This window comes from Sturnira hondurensis, unplaced genomic scaffold (genome assembly GCF_014824575.4).
Source record: "Sturnira hondurensis isolate 20B ecotype Veracruz unplaced genomic scaffold, ASM1482457v3 Scaffold0007222, whole genome shotgun sequence".
Lineage (NCBI taxonomy): Eukaryota > Metazoa > Chordata > Mammalia > Chiroptera > Phyllostomidae > Sturnira > Sturnira hondurensis.
The window spans coordinates 670,228-692,131 of NW_028079853.1; the positions used below are offsets into that span (position 1 = coordinate 670,228).

The 21,904-nt window shown below is 36.3% G+C and overlaps 1 protein-coding gene across 1 annotated transcript in view; it reads right to left on the reverse strand.

The window, feature by feature from the left end:
- The window catches only part of SEC22A (SEC22 homolog A, vesicle trafficking protein), a 67,170-nt gene that overhangs the window by 21,616 nt on the left and 23,650 nt on the right, over positions 1–21,904 (reverse strand). The window contains exons 3-5 of the mRNA XM_037051468.1: positions 20,645–20,808; positions 19,378–19,572; positions 5,890–6,005 (exon numbers count right to left, since the gene is read on the reverse strand). Coding sequence (XP_036907363.1) covers positions 5,890–6,005; positions 19,378–19,572; positions 20,645–20,808 — 475 coding nt within the window. The remainder of the gene's footprint in view (positions 1–5,889; positions 6,006–19,377; positions 19,573–20,644; positions 20,809–21,904) is intronic.

A 21,904-nucleotide genomic window follows, 5' to 3' on the forward strand; every position in this document is an offset into this window, starting at 1 on the left:
AATTATAAACGATCTACTACTAAACAAGACCACTCCCCTGTCCATAATTTACCTCATGCTCCTTCCACGCCTCACCATCGCAATTTCAAGCATCTGTTTAACACAAAAACCCTGAAGCTTCTAGGAAATTGTGGACTCTAAGAAAGAGTCAGGAAGAAGCTACAAAAACAGAAAAACTACTCAGGATCTCCTTACTCCTCACAAAAATATTCACCTTTAATCTGCCTGTAATTTTCATTACTTGAAAATCTACCTATTAAGTTGGTTTGACAAAAGTTGTCTTTTCCTGCTTACATAGCAGGTGATAATAAATATTCATTTTTATTATTTAAAATCTGAATAAGTAATGTGTTCGTATGGTTCAAAAATAAAAATAACATATAAGAAGTTATATCGTGAAGATTCTCATTTCCATTCTGCTTACCATCTGTCCAACTCCCATCACCTGTATTAGTTTCTTATTTTTCCAGAGCTTGTTTACTCAAATTAATGTAAATTAAAATAAACTGTTATTTTTCCAGTCCATCTTTGGTGGGAATAGTTGGGAAGAGGTAGATGCAAGGTCAGAGGACCTGGTCCCTCTTCTCTCACTAGCTTTCTCAGTGTGACTACTGTTTTCAGAGGGCACATGATTGCACATCTAACCTTGAAACATGAATCAGATTCTTGAACCTACGTTCCCTTCTGACTGGGGTTCTGAGTCCCTACCTGACCTGTGTGAATGGGAAGCTCAGCACCTCCATGAAAAGAGAAAGCCTGACCCACTGTTTCCCAGGAGCCGGCCAGATGCCAACAAGCTATGCGTACTTCAACTGGTAAAAGCAAAGGCACACCTGAGGAAAAATCAAATCCTGGAGAATCTTTCCCATTTCTGGTCTTTGTTTTAATGCTAGTATGTCTTCTGTGTGTGTTTAATTAATAGATTTTTATCTTTGGTGCAGTTTTAGGTTTACAGAAACTTAAGCACTAGTAGAGTGCTTATAATACCTGCTTTCCCCCTGCGCAGGTTCCTGTTATTAACATCTTGCACTAATATGGTGTTTGCTCTGTGTTGTACATTCTTAGATTTTGAGAAATGTATAACCACCACCACCACTACATAATGTACAGAATAGTTTCACTGACCTAAAAATCCCATGTTCCAACTAGTCATCCTTCCTCCCAAAGCCCTGGCAACCACTCATATTTTTACTCACTGTCCCTATAATTTTGTTTTCCAGAATGTCATAGAGCTGGAATGCATAGCATGTAGTTTCAAGACAGGCTTTTTTCATTAAGCAATATAAATTCAAGGTTTAGCCATGTCTTTTTTACAGCTGGATGGCTCATTTGTTTTCATTACTGAATAATATTCCATTGTATAGATCGTCAGTTTGTTTATCCATTCACCTTGAGATTTCATTAGATGCTTCCACCTTTTTGAAATTTTGAATAAAGCTGAGATATACACTCATGTGCAGGTTTTTGTGTAGATATAAGTTTTCTATTCATTTGGGTGAATATACTGAGGAGCATGATTTCTGGATTGCATGGTAAGGCTATGTTTAGCTTTGTGAGCAACAGGCCAACTGTCTCCTGAAGTGACCATACCATTTTGCATTCCCATCAGCAATGCATGAAGAGGTCCTATTGTCCTATATGCTCATCAGCACTTGGTATTGTCAAGGGTTTTTTGTTTTTATTTTTGCTATTCTAATATGTTTAGTGATATCTTAGTATTTTAATCTGCAATTCCTTAATGACCTATGATGTATCTTTTCCTGTCCTTTCATGGGGTGCCTGTTTAGTTCTTTTGCCAAGTTCTTTTTTAACTTGGCTGCTTGTTTTCTTGAGTTTTAAGAGCTCTTTGTATGTTCTGGATACAAGACCTTTGTCAGATGTGTTCTCCAAATATTTTCTCCTAGTCTGTGGCTTATCTTTTCAGTTTCTTAATGTCCTTCACAGAGCACAGGTTTTTCAATTAAGCCTAAGTCACCAGTTTTTCTTTCATAAATCATGCTTTTGGTGTTGCATCTAAAAATTCATCACCAACTCAAGGTTGCATAGATTTTTCCTATTATCTTTTATAATTTTTATAGTTTCATGTTTTACACTTAGGTCAGTGATCCATTTTGAGTTAAACATTTTTTGTGAAAGTTGTGAGATTTGTGTTTAGATTCATGTTTTTGCATGTGGATGCTCAGCTGTTCCAGCACCATTGGTTGAAAAGAATATCCTTTCTCCACTGAATTGCTTTGCTTCTTTGTCAAGCACAGTTGACCATATTGGTGAGAGTGTATTTCCGGGCTCTGTACTCTATTCCATTGATCTACCTGTCTATTGTTTTTCCAATACCACAATCTTAATTATTATGGCTTAATAGTAAGTCTTTAAGTTGGGTAGTATGGCTTTTCTTTTTCTTCAGTCTTGCATTAGCTATCCCGGGTCTTCTGCCTCTCCAATAAACTCTGGAATCACTCTGTCAATACCCAAAAAATAACTGCTGGGACTGTGATTAGAGTTGTGTTCAGTCTATAGATCAACTTGGGAAGAACTAACATCTTGACAATACTGATTTTTCCTATCCATGAACATAAAATATCTCTCCATTTATTTAGAGCTTCCTTGATTTCTTTTATTAGAGTTTTATAGTTTTCCTCATATAGATCTTGAATATATTTTGCTAGATTTATTCTTAAGTGCCTCAGTTTTGGGAGTGCCAGTATAAATGATATTATTTGAATATCAAATTTCAATCATTCCTTGCTGATACATAGGAAAGCAATTGACTTTTATACATTAACTTTGGGTCCTGTGACCTTATTAATCACTTATGAGTTCCAGAAATTGATCCTTTGGGATTTTCTGTGTAGTCAGTCATACCACCTGTGGATAGAGACAGTTGGAATTGCTTCCTTCCCAACATTTGTACCTTCTGCTCTCTTGTCTGATTGCATTAACTAGGTCTTCCAGTACAATGTTAATGGGGACAGTTGACATCCTTGTGCCCAATCTTAGGGAGAAAGCATCTAGCTTCTCATCAAATGATGTTAGTTAGCTCAGGATTTCTGTAGATTTTTTTAATCAAGTAGAAAAGGTTCCCCTTTATTCCTAGTTTCCTGTGAGTTCATGAGGATGTTTGATTTTATCAAATGCTTTTTCTGCATCTACTGATGTGATCATATGATTTTTCTTCAGCCTACTACACTAACTGACTTTCAAGTGTTGAAGCAGCCTTGTATACTAGAATAAATCCCACTTGGTTATGGTGTATAATTCTTTTTATACACCACTGAATTTAATTTGCTAACATTCTATTGGGGATTTTTGCATTAATGTTCATAAGATATTTGTCTGTGATGCCTTTTTAAAATGTAAATAGTCTAAGAAATTTCAGAGCTACTAGTCCAATACAGGTGGTAATTAGTTTAATCAGATTACAGGCATGCCTTGGAGATATTTATTGTGGGTTCTGTTCTAGAACACTGCAACAAAGTATCAAAATAAAACCATTTATAATTTTTTTGCTGATAGAGGGTCTTGCCTTCAGTTTGTAAATAAATCTGTGAAGTGCAATAAAACAAGGTATGCCTGTATTGTTCCTCTGAAACCCCCAAAACAGCTGTAATGAGTCAAAGACATTACCGATCAGAGAGAGAACATGAAACTCTTACAAATTAAGGCATGCATCAGTCAGGTGTGGCAACTCAAAAGCTATGAGAAGCTGTAAATCAGAAGGTGTGAATCAGAAGAAGAAAAGCAGCAGCCCAGGGAGATGAGAAATAAGATAGCTGAGTGCCTAAAAAATTATTTCCTTTAACACGTTTTGTGATATCTGACAGCACTGTCTGGTTTCTAACTTAAAGTAACGTGGTCTAAGCCTCAGGTTTCATAGCTTATGCACTCTCTTCTGAGTCAGGGAAGGTAAGGGTCTGTGGCTTTTTTGAAAGCTTTTTTCAACCTTATTTATTAATCTGCTCATTTCAAACAACCAGAGAACTTTTTTAAACCGGAACATTTTAACCTTAAAGTACCACCTTTACAATTTCTGCCAACTCTAAATACTAATCACACCATTATTTATGTAATAAATTTCACAAATTTGCCCTGGCTGGTGTAGCTCAGTGGATAGAGCGTGGGCCTGCGAACCAGAGGATCACGGTTTGATTCCCAGTCAGGGCACATGCCTGGGTTGCAGGCCCAGTTCCCTGCAGGCCAGTTCCCAGCAGGGGATGCACAAAAGGCAACCATACATTGATATTTCTCTCCCTCTCTCCTTCCCCTCTACAGATAAATAAATAAATAAAATATTTTTAAAAATTTCACAAATTTAACTTTTTATTAAAATTTATTTATTTAAAAAATAAATAAAATAAAATTTATTTATTTTAAAAGGAAGGTTTTATTTCTCTATCATTAATAGAAACTAGTATCTTACCAAACAGATTCTACATATTAATATACATTAAATACATTAATTCTTAAAATCAAAAGTGTTCACCCCTCTATGATCTATAGCAGCAATTTTCAACCAGTGTTGAAACCAGTGTGCTACCAGAATTTTTAAAACATGCGATACTTATTTAGCGGGGCACTGACCCCTTCTCCCTTGGACTGTCAAGTGTAAAAATGACAACAGCCAACACAAGGGTAGCCATCCATTGTGAATGAGTCAAAATTATACCTATGTTTTTCTCAGCAAAACATATTTTTGGATGTGGTACAGAATTTTAGTAATTAGCTTACATGTGCCAGGAAATGAAAAAGGTTGAAAATCACTGATCTACAGTCATCCATTGTATAACTAGTGGTGAATGTGTCCCACGTTTCAAGCAATACTCATCAAATCCGCCCCTCCTCCTTTAGCTGACGAACAATGACACTGAGCACCCGACAGCAAGGGAAGCCGCTCAAAGTCACAGACTTAATCGGTTGCTGAGCTGGAGCCAACACTCTCTTTCTCTTCCACAAACACTACTATTCTTTCCACTACATCAAGTTTGCTTTTTAAGCAAAAGAGTATCTTATTTATTAGCTTTTTCAGTCCACAGTCTCCAAATTGCCTTTGTTTCTCTTTTGGCAGGTTGACTAACTGGCTCCAAACTGAACTCCTACTGGAGCACAGCTGACCTGGCTAGGGGACAAGGGTAAGAACTCCAAGAAACTATATCCAGCAGTCCTGGGCCTAAAGGAAAAAGGAGCTTTACCTGAAGGCCCAGGACGGTTGGAAGAGGAATTGGGAAGCAATGAGATGCTCCCCTCCATCCCCCACTCAAGGGACAGCGCAGCTTCCTGGAACCTGAGATGTCCTCTGCTATGGGCTTCACAGAGCTGTGGACATCCACAGGGCACTCAGGATGGTACTCTCTGAGTGTCTCCCAAGCTAACAGCAATTTAAAACAGAATATAAAGCGTGTGGAGTGGGTTTTTGGGATTTAATGCTGACTCCCCCAAGGAGAGATCTGATTTACAGTGTAGAAGCGTCAGAAGTTTTCAGAGAAAGAGAGTATTAACAAGGGAAAGGAAAGCTGTACGCTCTGAAATGTGCCATACTTCTGCGCTCTGTATATTTGGCACTGCTTTATTTGTGGGCTTCTTTGCCTCCCAAATTCAACTCTAAGCTCGGAGACTGCAGGGCCTACATCACACATATCTTAATGCCCCTAGAGTACCCATAAATAGTGTCTCTTATGGGATAGATAGTAAATATATGTTGAGACAGTCAACTAGATTTCAGTGGGATTTTATTTTTTAAGTTTTTTAGAGGAAAGGGAGACTAAGGCATGTATAAAGAATACCAAATCTGGGCATACATTATAGGTTGTACTAATAATCAAACCAAATCAATTCTGTGTAACAAGCGGATCCAACAGACACTAGTCACCTGAAATTGCAAAAATAGTACAGTACCTGCAGGAGACTTTCTATGGCATGAAAGCCTCGAATTAAATTCAGAGCCCCACACAAGAGACTGAGGATAAATGCCACAATCCCTGACAGAGTTGCTGGTTCCAGTCGCTGGTGAGCTGGAAAATAAGAGAAATGGTTAGAAATGATTGTCATTATCTGATGTCAATACCTAAACTTAGGTAAAATGAAATTCACTCCTCAATTTAAATAGTCAAATATAGATTAATCTTCAAAGACTATCTAATGATATATCTAAGTAATTATTTTTTTAAATGCAAAATGTCTAATAACATGCTAGCTTCATTCCCAAACTCAGGTTATATTAACTAATTTTTCTCTACATTTTTAATGAAGACATCAAACTTGCATTTGGGATATATACTGCTAAGGAGCACTCACATCAGCCAGTAAATCATGTAGAAAAAGCCTCACTCCCTAAATATGTCAACCATTTGCAAGTAGTTGCAAACATTTGCAAGGGTGACTTCAATTGCAAATTCATTGCATAATTCCTATTTTTCCTGAAAATGCTTAAGAAACATTTTAAAGGACAAACATAGGTTGCTTTTAAGCAAAGCTCTCCCTTTTTTGGGTTCCAGGCCTATAAATACCAGAAGATACATATGAAAGCTCATATATACAGATGATCCTTGAACAACACAGATTTCAACTGTTGTGGGTCCACTTACACCTGGATGTTTTTTCAATAAATGCATAAAGTACTTCAAATAAATTTTCTCTTCCTTATGATTTTCTAAATAACATCTTTCTCTAGCTTACTTTAATGTAAGAATACATAATATATATAACATAAAAAATCAACTGTTTATTATTCAACTGTTTATGTTATCAGTGTGGTTTCCAGTTAACAGTGGACTATTAAGTAGTTAAGTTTTGGGGGAGTCAAAAGTTACACACAGATTTTTGCCTGCAAAAAATCTGCGGAGGTCGGCAACCTGTGCTGTCCAAGGGTCAGCTGCAACCACCAACCTGAACTCCACAATAGAATGGAGTCTTACAGCTGTGAAGCACCTGGTCTCTGAAGACCATCTGAAGGTACAAATGATAGAACACTGGTTGAAGAAACCACCAGTTTATGCTTATAAACACATTTCCGTATCACCCAGGACTTCAATACTGTGAGACATTTAGTCATACAATAGCTTCCCTTCATCATCATCTTGCACTTAACACAATTAACAATAGAGTCTAGATGAAAACACAAAGCTAAATACATAATCATATAGACCTCAAAAAGGAGACAGATGGAAAGAGAAGACCACAGAACTACATTTTGATCATTTTATTTAAATCACTGAAGTGGAAAAGCTCTAACAATGAAGTTAATGAGGTGGAACACTGAAGGGCTCAAATCTTTGCAACTTAAATGCAGCCATTTCAGCAGAAAAGCTTCCCTAAGTAGTTCATAAAAACATAAAACCCACATGTCACAAAAAGTATACATTCCTCAAGTTCAGCAGAGAGTGCTAATATGAGGTAACATTTTTTGAAATTCTGTACCTAGAGGAACATATATAAAAGATACATGGACAACAACTGAGAAGGGTGGAAATGGGAGGGAGGGAGGGGGGAGCATGGGGGGTGGGGTGGGATGGGAGTAATAGACAGGAAACTGTACTTGAAAAATAATTAAATAAATTAAAAAAATATTTTAAAAAAAATTTTTAAAAAGAAATTTCTTCTGTACCTAACTTTACTGCATGGTCTCCCAGTCAATTTTCATGAGATTCTAATATAAAAAAAAATTAAATGCCTTTGTAAAGTGCTGATATCAAACTTTATATCAGTAAAGAAAAATATCTCACAATTTAAAGGTCTATCCAACTGGTCTACTAATCAGTCATGTTTTCCAATCCTCTTCCATCCCTTCCCACAGTCCCCCTTCAGTAATAAGGAAGAACTGGCCTTTAATAAAAAAAAAAAAATCCTCAATATGGGCCTCAAGCATAAAACCACCTGACAACTGAACAGACTGCATAATCACACTTCTGCAGTATACAAAACAAGTTTACCTTAATCCCCAAATAACATTCTGCATTATAACTAAAAAAAAAAAAAACCTTAGCATTTTATGGTCAAGTAAGGTAAGGCCATTCTTGAATGGAAAAATATTACCCTTTTAATGTGCTGATCAATATCTATTTAAGAAATAAACAATATGTCTATATAAATATTTATTGTTTCTAACCCTTGCCTCTTGGCTTTGGAGCACTCTCTATATAATGATAGTATACCATTTATGGATCAATTATTTCAAAATGACCAAAAATATTTTCAAAGGCACGAAGGCAAATGGCAAACCTCCTTGGACAAGGACGAGGTGTGCACCACGCCGAGGGGCGGGCTGGAGCTGTGCTCGAGCCTCAGGTGGGGACTCCCTCTCAGCCCACCCCCTTCCCAGCTTGTGGGAACGGTCACCAGAGAACACCTCCCTGCACACAAAATGAAGGTGACAGTCCTTAGACAACTTCTCAGTTATAACAAACTGAATGAGATACTTAATCACATTTTAATGTATTATATTTTATGTGCTATTTTTCCCCAGTAAAATGGATTTTAGACCCATTGTTATTCACAAATGCTTACTTCACAGTTCAACTTGGTACCATGACAGTCACCGTTAGGGACAGAGTGGCTTTGGAGCAATAACAAATGAGAGACAACGTAGAAGTATCTGCTAAATCCAAAGCATTGTCACTTGGTCAGTTTTTGCTAATATTGTGTTCTGCTACAGGGCCGTTATTTAATTAGTCTCTTTGGGCCCAACAGTGTCATTTTTGTGACAAGTTTTTTTTTTTCTCAAAATGTTCCAATGATTAATGTAGAATTGACAGAAGTTCCTAAAGAAGTTAGAGTAAACCCCTTGGAACCAAAGGGCTATTGATTATAGTGAATTAATATACAGGGCCCAGCAAAAAAAAAACCTCTTTTTTATCACAAAATCTTTTATTACAAAATCATAAGCATGTATGGTAGATACACATATGATAGATATTATGTCTGTAACATAACAATGTATTATGTTACATTGTTACAGCCATAACAATGTCACACTCAAGCACACCATATGACAGTTTAGGTGAAATGTTCAAATTAAAACTTTAAATTATTACATCCATTTTACTACCCTATCAACCACAATCAAGCAGGTGTCACTTCTGCCGACACTTATTTATCCAACAAATACTTTTTGGCACAATTCTATGTAAGATGCTGTGCTTTAGAAAGTATGAAAAATGAATTATACAATCTGCCCCCAAGGCACTTCTCATCTTTTAAGGGGAAATGGAGAGTCAGAAAAGCATAGGAAAGTAGTAAGTATTTTAAACAAAAGGAGTTAAGGAATTCTGAAGAGGAAAGATAACTAAGGGGAAAGCAGTGATACCATGGTAGAGAACTAGTAAAGAACTGTGAAGACAAATAAAATTTAGACAAGTACAAATGAGCAAAACTGCATTCCATGCAGAGAAGAACACAAACAAGGAGATGGAAATGAGAGAAGCAAATACTAACAGCAGCTACTACCACTATTACTGCCTCTACTGCTCCTGCTGGCGGTGGCTCTTCCCAATATGCCAGGCACTGTGTAAGGCACCAAGTGCTTTCTATATACAATCTCATCTCATCCTTCCAACAACCCAATGAAGACCTCCAGCCAAGATGGAGGTGTAAGTAGACACACTTTGCCTCCTCATACAACCAAAGAAGGTGAACAAATTTAAGAACAAAAAATAACCAGAACTGCCAAAAAATTGAACTGTATGGAAGTTCAACCACCAAGGAGTTAAAGAAACACCCACCCAGACCAGTAGGAGGAGCGGAGAGGGGCAGCTGGGGTGGAGAGGATGCTCATCAAGGCAGTGGCTGGAGGACCAGCTGGACAAGGTGACCCCTGGCAGTCCCACGTTTCCAGGAGGATAAACCGGGAGGAACAAGTAGGGAGCTAGACAGACTGTGAAACCCAGGGTTCCAGCATGGGGGAAATAAAGCAACAAAACCTGACTGAAATAATCTGTGGGGATTTCGGTGGTGGAAGAAATTCCCAGCCTCACAGGAGAGTTCATTGGAGAGACCCAAAGGGTCCTAGAATGTACACAAACCCACACACACCAGGGAATCAGCACCAGAAGGGCCCAATTTGCTTGTGAGTAGTGGGGGAAATGACTGAAAACAGGGCAAGAGCCAAGCAAGCAGCATTGTTCCCTCTCAGACCCCTGCCCCAAAGACAGCACCACAATGCAGCAAGGAAGGTTGCCCCTTGGTGAATATCTAAGGCTCCATTCTTTACCATATAACAGCTTCACTGAGACAAAGAAATAAGGCCCAAACAAAAGAACAGATCAAAACTCCAGAAGCAGAACAAAGGGACAAGAAGATAAACAACTGGGCAGATGTAGAGTTCAAAACACTGGTAATCAGGATGCTCACAGAAATTATTTAGTGTGGTTGCAAAATGAAGGATGAAATAAAGGCTACAAAGTGAAATAAAGGAAAATATATAGGGAACCAATAGTGAAGGGAAGGAAACGGGACTGAAATCAATAATTTGGAACAAAAGGAAGAAATAAACATCCAACCAGAACAGAATGAAGAAACAAAAATTTTAAAAAATGAGAGACTTAAGAACCTCTGGGACAATGTAAGTGCTCCAACACACGAATCATAGGGGGGCCAGAGGAGAACAAGAGAAAGAAGTTGAAAACTTATTTGAACAAATAATGAAGGAAAACTTCCCTAATCTGGTGATGGAAACAGACTTCCAGGAAGTCCAGGAAGCTCAGAGAGTCCCAAAGAAGTTGGACTGAGAGGAACACACCAAGGCACATCATCATTAAGTTACCCAAAATTAAAGATAAGGAGAGAATCTTAGAAGCAACAAGAGGAAAGGAGAGAGTTACCTACAAAAGAGTTCCCATAAGACTATCAGCTGATTTCTCAAAAGAAACTTTACAGGCAAGAAGGGGCTGTAAAGAAGAATTCCAAGTCATGAAAGGCAAGGACCTACATCCAAGATTATTCTATCCAGCAAAGTTATTATTTAGAACAGGAGGGCAGATAAAGCATTTCCCAGATAAGGTCAAGTCAAAGGAGTTCATCATTACCAAGCCCATATTATACAAAATGTTAAAGGCACTTATCTTTGAAAAAGAAGATCAAAAACTATAAACAGTAAAAGGACAACAAACTAACAACTCAACCTAAAAACAAAAACAAAAACTAAGCAAACAACCAGAACAGGAATAGAAGCACAGAAATGGAGATCACATGGAGGGTTATCAGTGGGGAGATGGAGGGGGAGTATGGGGGTAGAGGGAATAAGAATCATAATTGGTAGGCATGAAATAGACAGGGAGAAGGCAAGAATAGTACAGGAAATATAGAAGCCAAAGAACTTATATGTATGACCCATGAACATGAACTAAAGGGGGGGAATGTGGGTGGGAGGGGGTGTGCAGGGTGGAGGGGAATAAAGGGGGGAAATGGGACAACTGTAATAGCATAATCAATAAAATATATTTTTAAAAGTCTCAATAAATGGCCCGGGCTGGCGTAGCTCAGTGGATTGAGTGCGGGCCTGTGAACCACACGATCGCGGTTTGATTCCCAGTCAGGGCACATGCCTGGGTTGCGGGCCAGTTCCCAGCAGGGGACTCACGAGAGGCAACCATACATTGATCCTTCTCTCCTTCCCTTCCCCTCTAAAGATAAATAAATACAATTTTTTTTAAAAGTCTCAATAAATGTAAAATAATTAAAACCATACAAAATTTGTCCTCTGGCCACCATGGAATTAAAATTTTAACATATTTATAAATAATCTAGGGAGCACAAAAAGAAATCAAAAGTAAAATTGAAAAGCATTTTGAACAAAATGAGAGTAAAAGTACAGTATGTTAAAATTTTTGAAAATTTGTTGCTAAAGCAGTATTTAAAGGGTGATTATATAGTAATAATTGTATTAGAAAAGATATTCTCAAATTCTACCTTAAGAATATAGAAAGAGAAGAACAAATTAAATCCTATGTAAGCAGACAATGGGAAGCAGTAAGATAAAAACAAATCAATGAAAAAAATTAAAACAATAAAGTCAATGAAAGGGAAAGCTGTTTTTTTAAGAAAATCAATGAAAATGATAAACTAATAAGACTGATCAGAAGAAAAATGCAAGGGAAAAATTACAAATATAAAAAATGAGAATGGTGACATAATGACAATTCTACAAATATTAAAGGATATGGAAATATTAACTTTATGCCAAAAATTCAGTAACTTAGGTGAAATGAGCAAATTCCTTTGATTCCTTAAAAGAAACAAACTGCTACTAAAACTCACTCAAGAATAAACAGATAACCTGAATAACCCTAAATCCATCAAAGAAACTGCTTTGTAGTTAAAAACCTTCCCACAAAGAAAACTAGAGGCTTGAAAGTCTTTACTGTACTAAACGCTTAAAGAAGAAATGAAAATTTTACAGAAACATTTCCCCAAAATTGAAGAAGAGGTAATACCTCCCAATTTATTCTATGATGCCAGCTTTATTATGAGAGCAAACCTAGTCAGAAACATTACCAAAAAAAAACCCAGGAAAACTACAAATTAATTCCCTCATAAACACAGATACAAAATATCTTAACAAAATTTTAGTAAATTGGATCTGACAATATATAAAAAGGATAATACATCATGATCAAGTGGAGTTTATTACAGAAGTGCAAGATTGGTTAAATATCTGAAAAGCAATCAAAGTAATTCACCATACAAAGCTTTCGAAAAGAAAAATGATACAATCATGTCAATAAATGCAAACAAAACATTTGACAGAATACAACTTACATTCTTTTTTTAAAGATTTTATTTAAAATTTTATTTAAAATCTTTAAAAAATAAATTTATTTAAATTTTTTTAAATAAATAAATTTATTTATTTATTTCCCCTCTTTAGAGGGGAAAGGAAGGAGAGAGGGAGAGAAACATCAATGTATGGTTGCCTCTCGTGCATCCCCTGCTAGGGGCCTGGCCTGCAACCCAGGCATGTGCCCTGACTGGGAATCAACTGTGATCCTTTGGTTTGCAGGCCTGCACTCAATCCACTGAGCTACGCCAGCCAGGGCACAACTTACATTCTTGATAAAAATTACTCATCAATCTGGAAATATAAGGACACTTCCTCTGCCTGATTAAAAAAAAAAGTGCCTACGCAAACCCTAAATTAACATCATACTTAACTGTGAAGGACTGAATGCTCTCCTTGCTAAGATCAGAATCAGGAACAACAGGAGGATGCTACTCTTGCCACTTCACTCTTTCAGGATACTTTTATTGAGCACAGAATTCTACATTTGCAGTTATTTTCTTTTTTTCCTTTAGAAGATATCATTAAGTCGTCCTCTGACTCCCATGGTTTTAATGAGAGGGAGAGGGAGGGGAAGGGAGGGGAGGGGAAGGGAGGGGAAGGGAGGGGAGGGGAGAGGAGGGGAGAGGAAGGGAGACGAGGGGAGAGGAAGGGAGACGAGGGGAGAGGAGGGGAGAAAGAGGGAGGAGAGGGAAGAGCAGAGAGGAGAGAAGAGGTAGGGTGGGAAGATTGATTTGGCTGGTTTGTGTTCATATGGTTTAGTCTCTTTCATTGCCTAGCTATTTATGATTGTTTGCCAAAGATTCTATTTTCAAAATCTTGTAGACATAAATTGAAGCTTATGAGACTATTTCTTCCAGGAGAGAGATTTCCTCTTCCAGGAGCATAACACTGTGGAATCAGCCCAATTCAATTTCAGAGACCAACATGATTCAAAACTAAGCTGCAGTCCCAATAAAAGCCTGTCTGCTGCTATTCCTGTCTACCCACATTCCTAGAGTACAGACATCCGAAGTCCTAACCCAAAGCTGAGAATGAGGGTTTCTCATAAGGTTTGCCACCTTGGAGGGCCCTGCTCTCTAACCCTGTATCCCAAGAGTCTTGAGAAGCTGTCAGCTGGTCCCTCCAGAACTGGTATAAGCCCCAAAGGAAAAAATTGCTCCAAACACTGGGCTCATCTCCCTGGGCCTCCACCTTCCTCTGTATCCCAGTAATATTTTAATCAATCAAAGACTTCAGGAAGATTGCATTTTAGATTAACTTCTACATTATATCTTTAGACCTATACAGTCTATAGAATATCACACATTCCACTCAGCTTTTCTACACTTATTCAGTGGGACTACTGGTCTAAATTAACTACGCCATCACTGCTGTAAGTAGTCTTCAAAGTAATAACCCCCTGTTTACTAGTGATTTTAAAAATTGGAATATAATCCACATGCATTAAATTTCACCCTTTGAAGTACGTAATTCAGAAGTTTTTAGTATATTGACAGAGTTTTGAACCCTCATAATCATCTAATTCCACATTTTCATTACTCCAAAAAGAAACCTCACAACCATTAGTAGCAGCCACTGCCTCTTCCCTCCACCCTCCAGCCCCTCTCGGCCACAGCTCTACTTTGGTATCTATGGAGTCGCCTACTCTGGACACTTGTAAAAATGCAACTTTAAATATGTGTCCTTTTCTATATGCTTCTCTCACATAGCACAGTGTTTTTAAGGTTCATACACGCTGTACCATGTATCAATAACTTATTCCTTTTGATTGCTTAATAATATCCACTGCATGGCATACCTCATTTTGTTTATTCATTCACCAGCTGATGAGACATTTGGGTGTTTCCACTTTTCAGTTGCTATGAATAACACTATTAACATGCATGTACACATTTTTGTTTAGACATACATTTTTAATTCTCTGGGTTATGCACTGAGGAGTAGAACTGCTGGGTCATACGATAACTCTACGTTTCCCTTTTTGAGGAACTTCCATTCTATCTTCCAAAGTGGGTGCGCTACTTGACAGCCCCACTAGCGACATATGAGGGCTCGAATTTCTCCACATCCTTACTAACACTTGTTATTAGCTGTATTTTTTACTATAGCCATTCTAGTGGGTGTAAAGTAGTATCTTTTTATGGTTTTCTTTTGCATTTCACTAATGACTATGAATGTTGAGCACATTTTCATGTGCTAATTAGCCAGTTACACATTTTCTCTGCAGAATACTTTCAAATACTTTTCAATACTTTTGAATAGAATATCTATTCAAATACTTTTCAATAGAGTATCCATTCAAATACTATTCAATTGAGTACCTATTCAAATACTTTTCCCTTTTTAAAATTGGGTTATTTTCTTTTTATTGTTCAGTTTTATATATTCTGGATACAAGTCCCTTAGAAGATACATAATTTGCAAATATTTTCTGTGTCTGTGGATTGTCTTTCCAATTTCTTAATTGTGTCTTCTGAAGAACAAAGATTTTTTTATTGATTGATTTGAGAGAGCGATAGAAAGGAGAGACACACAGAGAGATACATCAGTCTGTTGTCCCACTTATTTATGTATTCATTGGTTATTTCCTGCATGTGGCTTGACCCAGGATTGAACATACAACATGGTGTATCAGGACGACATTCTAACCACCTGGGCTACCTGGCCAGGGCAGAAGGATTTTTAATTTTGGTGATTTTTTTCACCTGGTCTATTTTTTTATTTTTTGACTGTGCTTTTGGTGTTAAATAAAAAACAAAACTTTCCCTAATACAAAGTCACAGTGATTTATACCTTTGTTTTCTTTTAAGAATTTTATAGTTTTAGCTGTTAAATTTAGGTCCTTGATCCATTTTGAGTTAGTTTGTAGATACCCTGCAAAGTAGGAGTCCAACCTCATTCTTTTGTATATGAATACTTGACTCAGCATCATCTGTTGAAAGACCATTCTTTCACTGTTGTGTCGGTGTCCTTGTTAAAAATAAATTGACCATATGCAAAGGTTTATCTCTGTATTCTCGATTCTATACTGTTGATCTATATGCTTATCATTAAACCAGAACCATATAGGCAAAGAATCAACTCTTGATTTCATTGATTTTCTCTAGTGCTTTTCTACTCTATATTTTATTTTCATTTATTTCTGCTCTAACCTTTATTATGTCTCTTCTTTTTGTTTTAGGTTTAATGTGTTTTTCATTCCCTAGGTATCTTTAGGTGGAAGGCTATTTATTAGACTTTTTATTTTTTAATATAGGTATATTATAGCTATAAGTTTTCCTCTAAGCATGGCTACTGTGCTTAGATGTGTTGCATCTTTATCTTCGTTTATCTAAAAGTATAAATTCCCCTTTGATTTCCTCTCTGACCCATTCATTATTTAGAATTGTACTACTTAATTTACACATATTTGCAAATTTCCCAAATTTTTATTAATTTCTAATTTTATCCCATTGTTATTACAAAACTTACTTTGTATAATGAAGTTTTTTTATAGCTTAGCATAAGATTTATTCTGGAATTTTCCATGTACACTGCAGAAGAATGTATTTTCTGTTGTTGGATGGAGTATAATACTGTTTTGTTAGTTTATGCTGTGGTTCAAATCTTCTATTTTCCTGTTTATCTTCTGCCTAGATCTATTCATTATTTAGGGTATTTGACTTTAACTATTACTCTGTAATCATCCATTTCTCCCTTCATTTTGACAGGTTTCACTTCATGTATTTTGAGGTCTGTTCTTAAATGTATATGTGCTTACAATTGCTATACCGTAATGGACTGACACTTTGATTGTCATGAAGTGTCCTTCTTTGTCTCTAGTAGCAATTTTCATCTTGAAGTTAATTTTGTCTGTTATCACAATAGCTCTAGTTGTCTTTTAGGTGCTGTTTATGTTATACTGTATCTTTTTCTTCCTTTTGCTTTTGATCTAATTGTATCTTTGAATTTTGTTTTGTTTTAATCCACTCTTACAATCCCTGACTTTTGACTGGAATGATTCATCCCTTCATACTTCATAAATCTATTCACATATATTATTGCATAGTGGATTTACATCTGCCATTTTGCTTATTTTTATATGTCACATGCCCTTTTTTGCTCTATTCCTCTTTTATCATTGCATTAAGTAAAGATTTTATATTTCAGTCTTTCAATTTCTTTAATTATTTTTCACTGCATTTTGAGTTATTTGCTTAGCAGCTGCTGTAGACCTCACCGTACACATCTTATAAGGAACAGCTTAGATTTATGCTAACCTAATCCCAGTGCACCACAGAAACATCACTCCCACGTGACTGAATTGCCCTGCTCTCCCTTTTGTGGCACTGTTGTTACAGAAGTTACACTTATAAATGTCACAAACCCAAAATACATTATTATAATTATTACTTTACACAATTTTCTGTCTTTTAAAGAGTTTAAAAGTAAAACAATTATGTTTTCATTAATTTGTTAACATTTTTATTTTGATTTCTGGCTTTATTTGTTCCTGTGAATTCAAATTACCACCTGGAGTATTTCCTTCACCCTATGCAGCTTTGCTCCCACCCATCTCCTTTGTGCTATTATTAGAAAATATATTTCATTCCTGTATGTTATAGGCCCAACAACATATTACACAATCTTATACATTGCTTTTTAAAAGAAAAATGTACTTTAACTATCTTTTACAATTATCTTTACCATTGCTCTTTGATTTTTTTTGTTTTCTTTACTTTTTTCTTGTTTTGGTATGGATTCATATAGTCTGGGTCACTTGCCTTCAGCCTGAAGAACTTCCTTCAGTATCTCCTATAAGTGAATCTGCCAGCAATAAACTCTCTCATCCTCTGCTTATCTGTAAATGTCTTTATTTCACCTCCAGTTTTGAAAGATACAGGATTCTTGGTTGACAGGTTTTCTTCCCCTTTGAGTATTTTAAACACATTCTCCCACTACCTTTAGGTCTACCATTGTTTCTGTCGAGAAGTCACTTGTTACTCTTTTGGGGGTTTTCTTGTATGTGGTGAGTTGTTTGATGCTTTCAAGATTTTCTCCTTGCTTTCACCTTTCAGAATTTTTGTATGATTCATCTATTTGTAGGTCTCTTGCATATATTTACAGTTTAATCAGCTTCCTAGAGAAGTAGGTTAATGTTTTGAGTAAATTTTGGAACTTTTTAACCACTATTTCTTTAAATACTTGTGCTTCTTTCTCTTCTTCTGGTTCTCCCATCATGCACATGTTGCTGTGCTTAATAGTGTCGCATATTTTTCTGAGGTTCTGTTCTTTTATTCTCTGTTTTTTTGGGTTGCATAACTTCTATTGATCTATCTTCAAGTTTGCTAACTCTTTCTTTTGCCAGTTCAAATCTTCTACTGAGCCCCACTAGTAAATTTTTCATTTCAGTTGTATTTTTCAATTTCAGAATTTCCATTTGGTTCTTCTTTATATTTTCTATCTCTTTGTTTATGTTTTCTATTCAATGTAATCTCATTGTCATACTTTCCTTAATTTTTAAATCATGGTTTCCTTTAGTTCTATGAAAATAATTAAAATGGCTACTATAAAGTCTTTGTTAAATCTGACATCTGGTCATTGTCATAGGCAGCTTCTAGTGCCTGCTTTTCCTGCTCACTGTATTATACTTTTCCTCTGCACGTCCTGTAATTGTTTTTGTTGGAAACTGATCCTTTTAGATAACACTGTGAAAACTCTAGGTACTCATCCATTTCCCCTCCTCCAGGGCTTGTTATTATTTCCTTGTTTACTTGTTTCCTAACTGGCTGGATTATTTTAGTAAAATCTGGTTCCCCTTTTCTCCCATAATTTGTATTAAACCAAATATGAAATGTTGTGCTCAGTCTTGAATGCCTCGTTTGAAGAACACTAACAAATAAAAGATATACAAAGCTTCCAGGATAGGGAGGGTTTCAGCATATCATAAACTAATGGCTAAAGGAATTGAAGATATTTTATATGAAGTTGACCACACTAATAAGACAGAAAGGACACAGACTTGCTGACTTCAGAGTTCTGAAGAGAAGGAGGCAGAGGTCACAGAATGTAGACAAACAGATAAACGTTATAGACAACAGACTTTAGCTCAAATATAAGGAATAATTTTTTAAACAAACAATTCAACTATGACATGTGCTACCTTATAAAATAATGAGGATTCCATTTTTAAGCAGAAGTTTACAAACTGTCACAACTATATTCTCTGTTTGGGAAGGGAGGCGTTAGTAGATGAGCACATTTTCTGTGACAGTCAAAAAACCGGGCCTTGGAGATAGCCAGCCATTTTGATGTAACGCAAAGTACTTCATATGCCTATAAACACATATTACAAATAAAGTTCTATTCATTTCCAGAAACAGGTATTTATAAAGAAACGTTCTTAAATGTTTACCTACCAAACAGTTCCTCTGAGATTGCTATTTTAAAGTATTTTTTTGCTTAGTCATATGTCTGGTAGATTACTACATAAACTACTGAGAGAAAAGATTACTTTGAACTCCTATGTTTTCTCATGTACTTGCTTTAAAATACTAAAGTAATTCATTTTCAAGAGTTCCTCAATTCTTACACAAATTTTTAAAATCAAATAACTGAGATCCAGAACTCACCAGAAGAAATCTTACCAGCACCTTTACAGTCCACAGAAAATGCAGATGCGACTCCGTTGGCTGACCCCAGCTCACACGCGGAAATCTGGTAAGGGGGCCTCAGCTTGATTTCCGTCTGCATGTCAGACAGATTTATCTTTGTTGAAAGAGACCTGGGATTATTATATCGCTGCTTGGTCCTCTGAATGAAGTTATCTATGTAAAATAAAAAATAAATTTCCTCGCAGTCATTTATTAATTAGATAATTGAGAGCATAAGGTTTACAGATAGTAAATTTTATAAAGTGTTTGTTATTCCAAACTGTTCAATTGTCATGAAGTGCTCTCATATTATTTATGTTTAATAATTACCATATCATGAAGTTATACTATAGAAATTAATCATCGCAATTATATAATGATTTAACATTATGTGACTGTGAGAATATTTCTATTATTATACCCCTTCAAGGACTTACTTTGAACTTCTACAACAAAACAATAACAGCTTTAATCTTTAAACCAAAATCTTATTTTTTATAGGGATTCATATCTCATAAAATAGTGTATTTACCAGTTGTAATTACACAAGAACATACACTGTAAACTGCATGTCCCTATAAACCTGTTTTCTTATTGACTGCTTACACCATTAGAATGTATATTTAAAGGTAGTTAAATGTATATTTAAATGAAGTTAAAGGTATTTCCTAAATATCTTCTAAGATATTTCCTAAATAATCTTCCAATTTTATTTTTGCTGTTTATAGTCTGCTGACTGTTTTCTGTAAGTAAAGTTTCATTAGATTATAGCTACAATCAGTCATTTCTGCATTGTCTAGGGCTGCTTTCCAGCTATAATCGCAGGGCTCAATAGTTGCGCCAGAGAACATATGGTGCTCAAAGCCTAAAATACGTACTATGTAGTCCTTTCCAGCAAATGTTTGCCAACTACTTCCTACATTAAGCAGACTATAAATGATCATCACATAAACACAAAATTCTGAATCTCTGGCTTATCTCACTGAGAAACTATCCCCTGGGATTAATTCTTTGTGTCAATAATGACAATCCCCTCCACAGCTCAAATACAATTTTTTCTAATATGCACCTAAATGAAGACATTGCTACAATTTACAGACCACTTGTCAAATTAGTCTATCAAAAAAGCAAGATAGCAGAATATTCTGAGTATTCCCTGTCCCCTTCCTCCCACCAATGTTAGATAAAAATAGCTTATAACTGGCTGGAGCCAGGATAATGAAAAGGAAAAAAACCAGGGCCTTACCAAACTCAATGAAACAGTACGGTCTGACAGCAGTGTTTGTCTTCATCATGTTATAAGTAGTAATGAACTCCTTCTGAAGCTCATCCAGGAAAGAGAAGGCCAGAACATTTGGGTAATTTTCAGTGCACAACATCATGTAGCTCACTCCCAGAGAACTAATAAAACTACAGTGTAAAAAACATCCGTTTTAAAATTTCAAAGTAAATCAAGGTAATTTGTTGCTTCAAAAGAGTGGTCCTATTACATCATAAATTGCTGCTACAATGGAAATGAAGATATTAACATTATATAGTCCAGCAAAAAAATTAAAGAAACTAAAATATAATACTATTTTTTATTGTGGCTTAAAACAGTAGACAAAAAAAGAAGAAAAATGTATCTACAGAGGAACACACACCATGGTTCTAACACTTTTGTTATTTATTACTTGGGGTAGAAAGCGGTGGACTAAAAGAATATACAAATATATGAGATTCCAGAGAACTAAACGTTTAGGCCCTCCACCTAGTAGAACTTAATCCTGTTTGCATCAAGAACTCTATAGATTCTGCTAAAAGTTAAGCCCTGGCTGGTGTGGCTCAGTGGACTGAGCACCGGCCTGTGAACCAAAGGGTCACCAGAGCACGTGCCTGAGTTGCAGGCCAGGTCCCCAGCAGGGGGCATGTGAGTGGCAACCACACATTGATGTTTCTCTCCCTCTCTTCCCTCCTGTCTAAAGATAAATAAATAAAATCTTTAAAAAACCAGAAAGTTATAGACACTCTCCCCAGGAAGATGGTCAAACAACACAGAAATTGGCACACATTCTCAGAGTGGCTACTGACCTCCTGAAGTCACCCACTAAACCCCAAATCAAGTACTACTTCACATAGTAATAATGATGAACCACAGTGGGAAAGACAGACAAATTTATGAGTTCATAACAACAACAAATACAAGAGTTCAGGGAAAAGGAGGACAACTGCCTACAGCAGGGTGCTGAGTACAAACTACTAAATGCAGAGGTAGTACTACGATTGGAAAAATCAGCCTTTTGCAGCCAACACAGTGAAGATTGGACTAAGCAATGACGATCAATGGGTGCTAAATCTATGCAAAAATTTTGGCGAGGAAAAGGAAATTTTGCAGGGCTCTAAACGTCTTCCTGTGGATTGCTTATTGATGGCAAAGGAAAAATACTTATTATATAGTACAAACTAGACAACATGTTGACCAAGTACTCTAATGTAACTGTGAGGGGCAGGCAGAGGGACTTCCTGT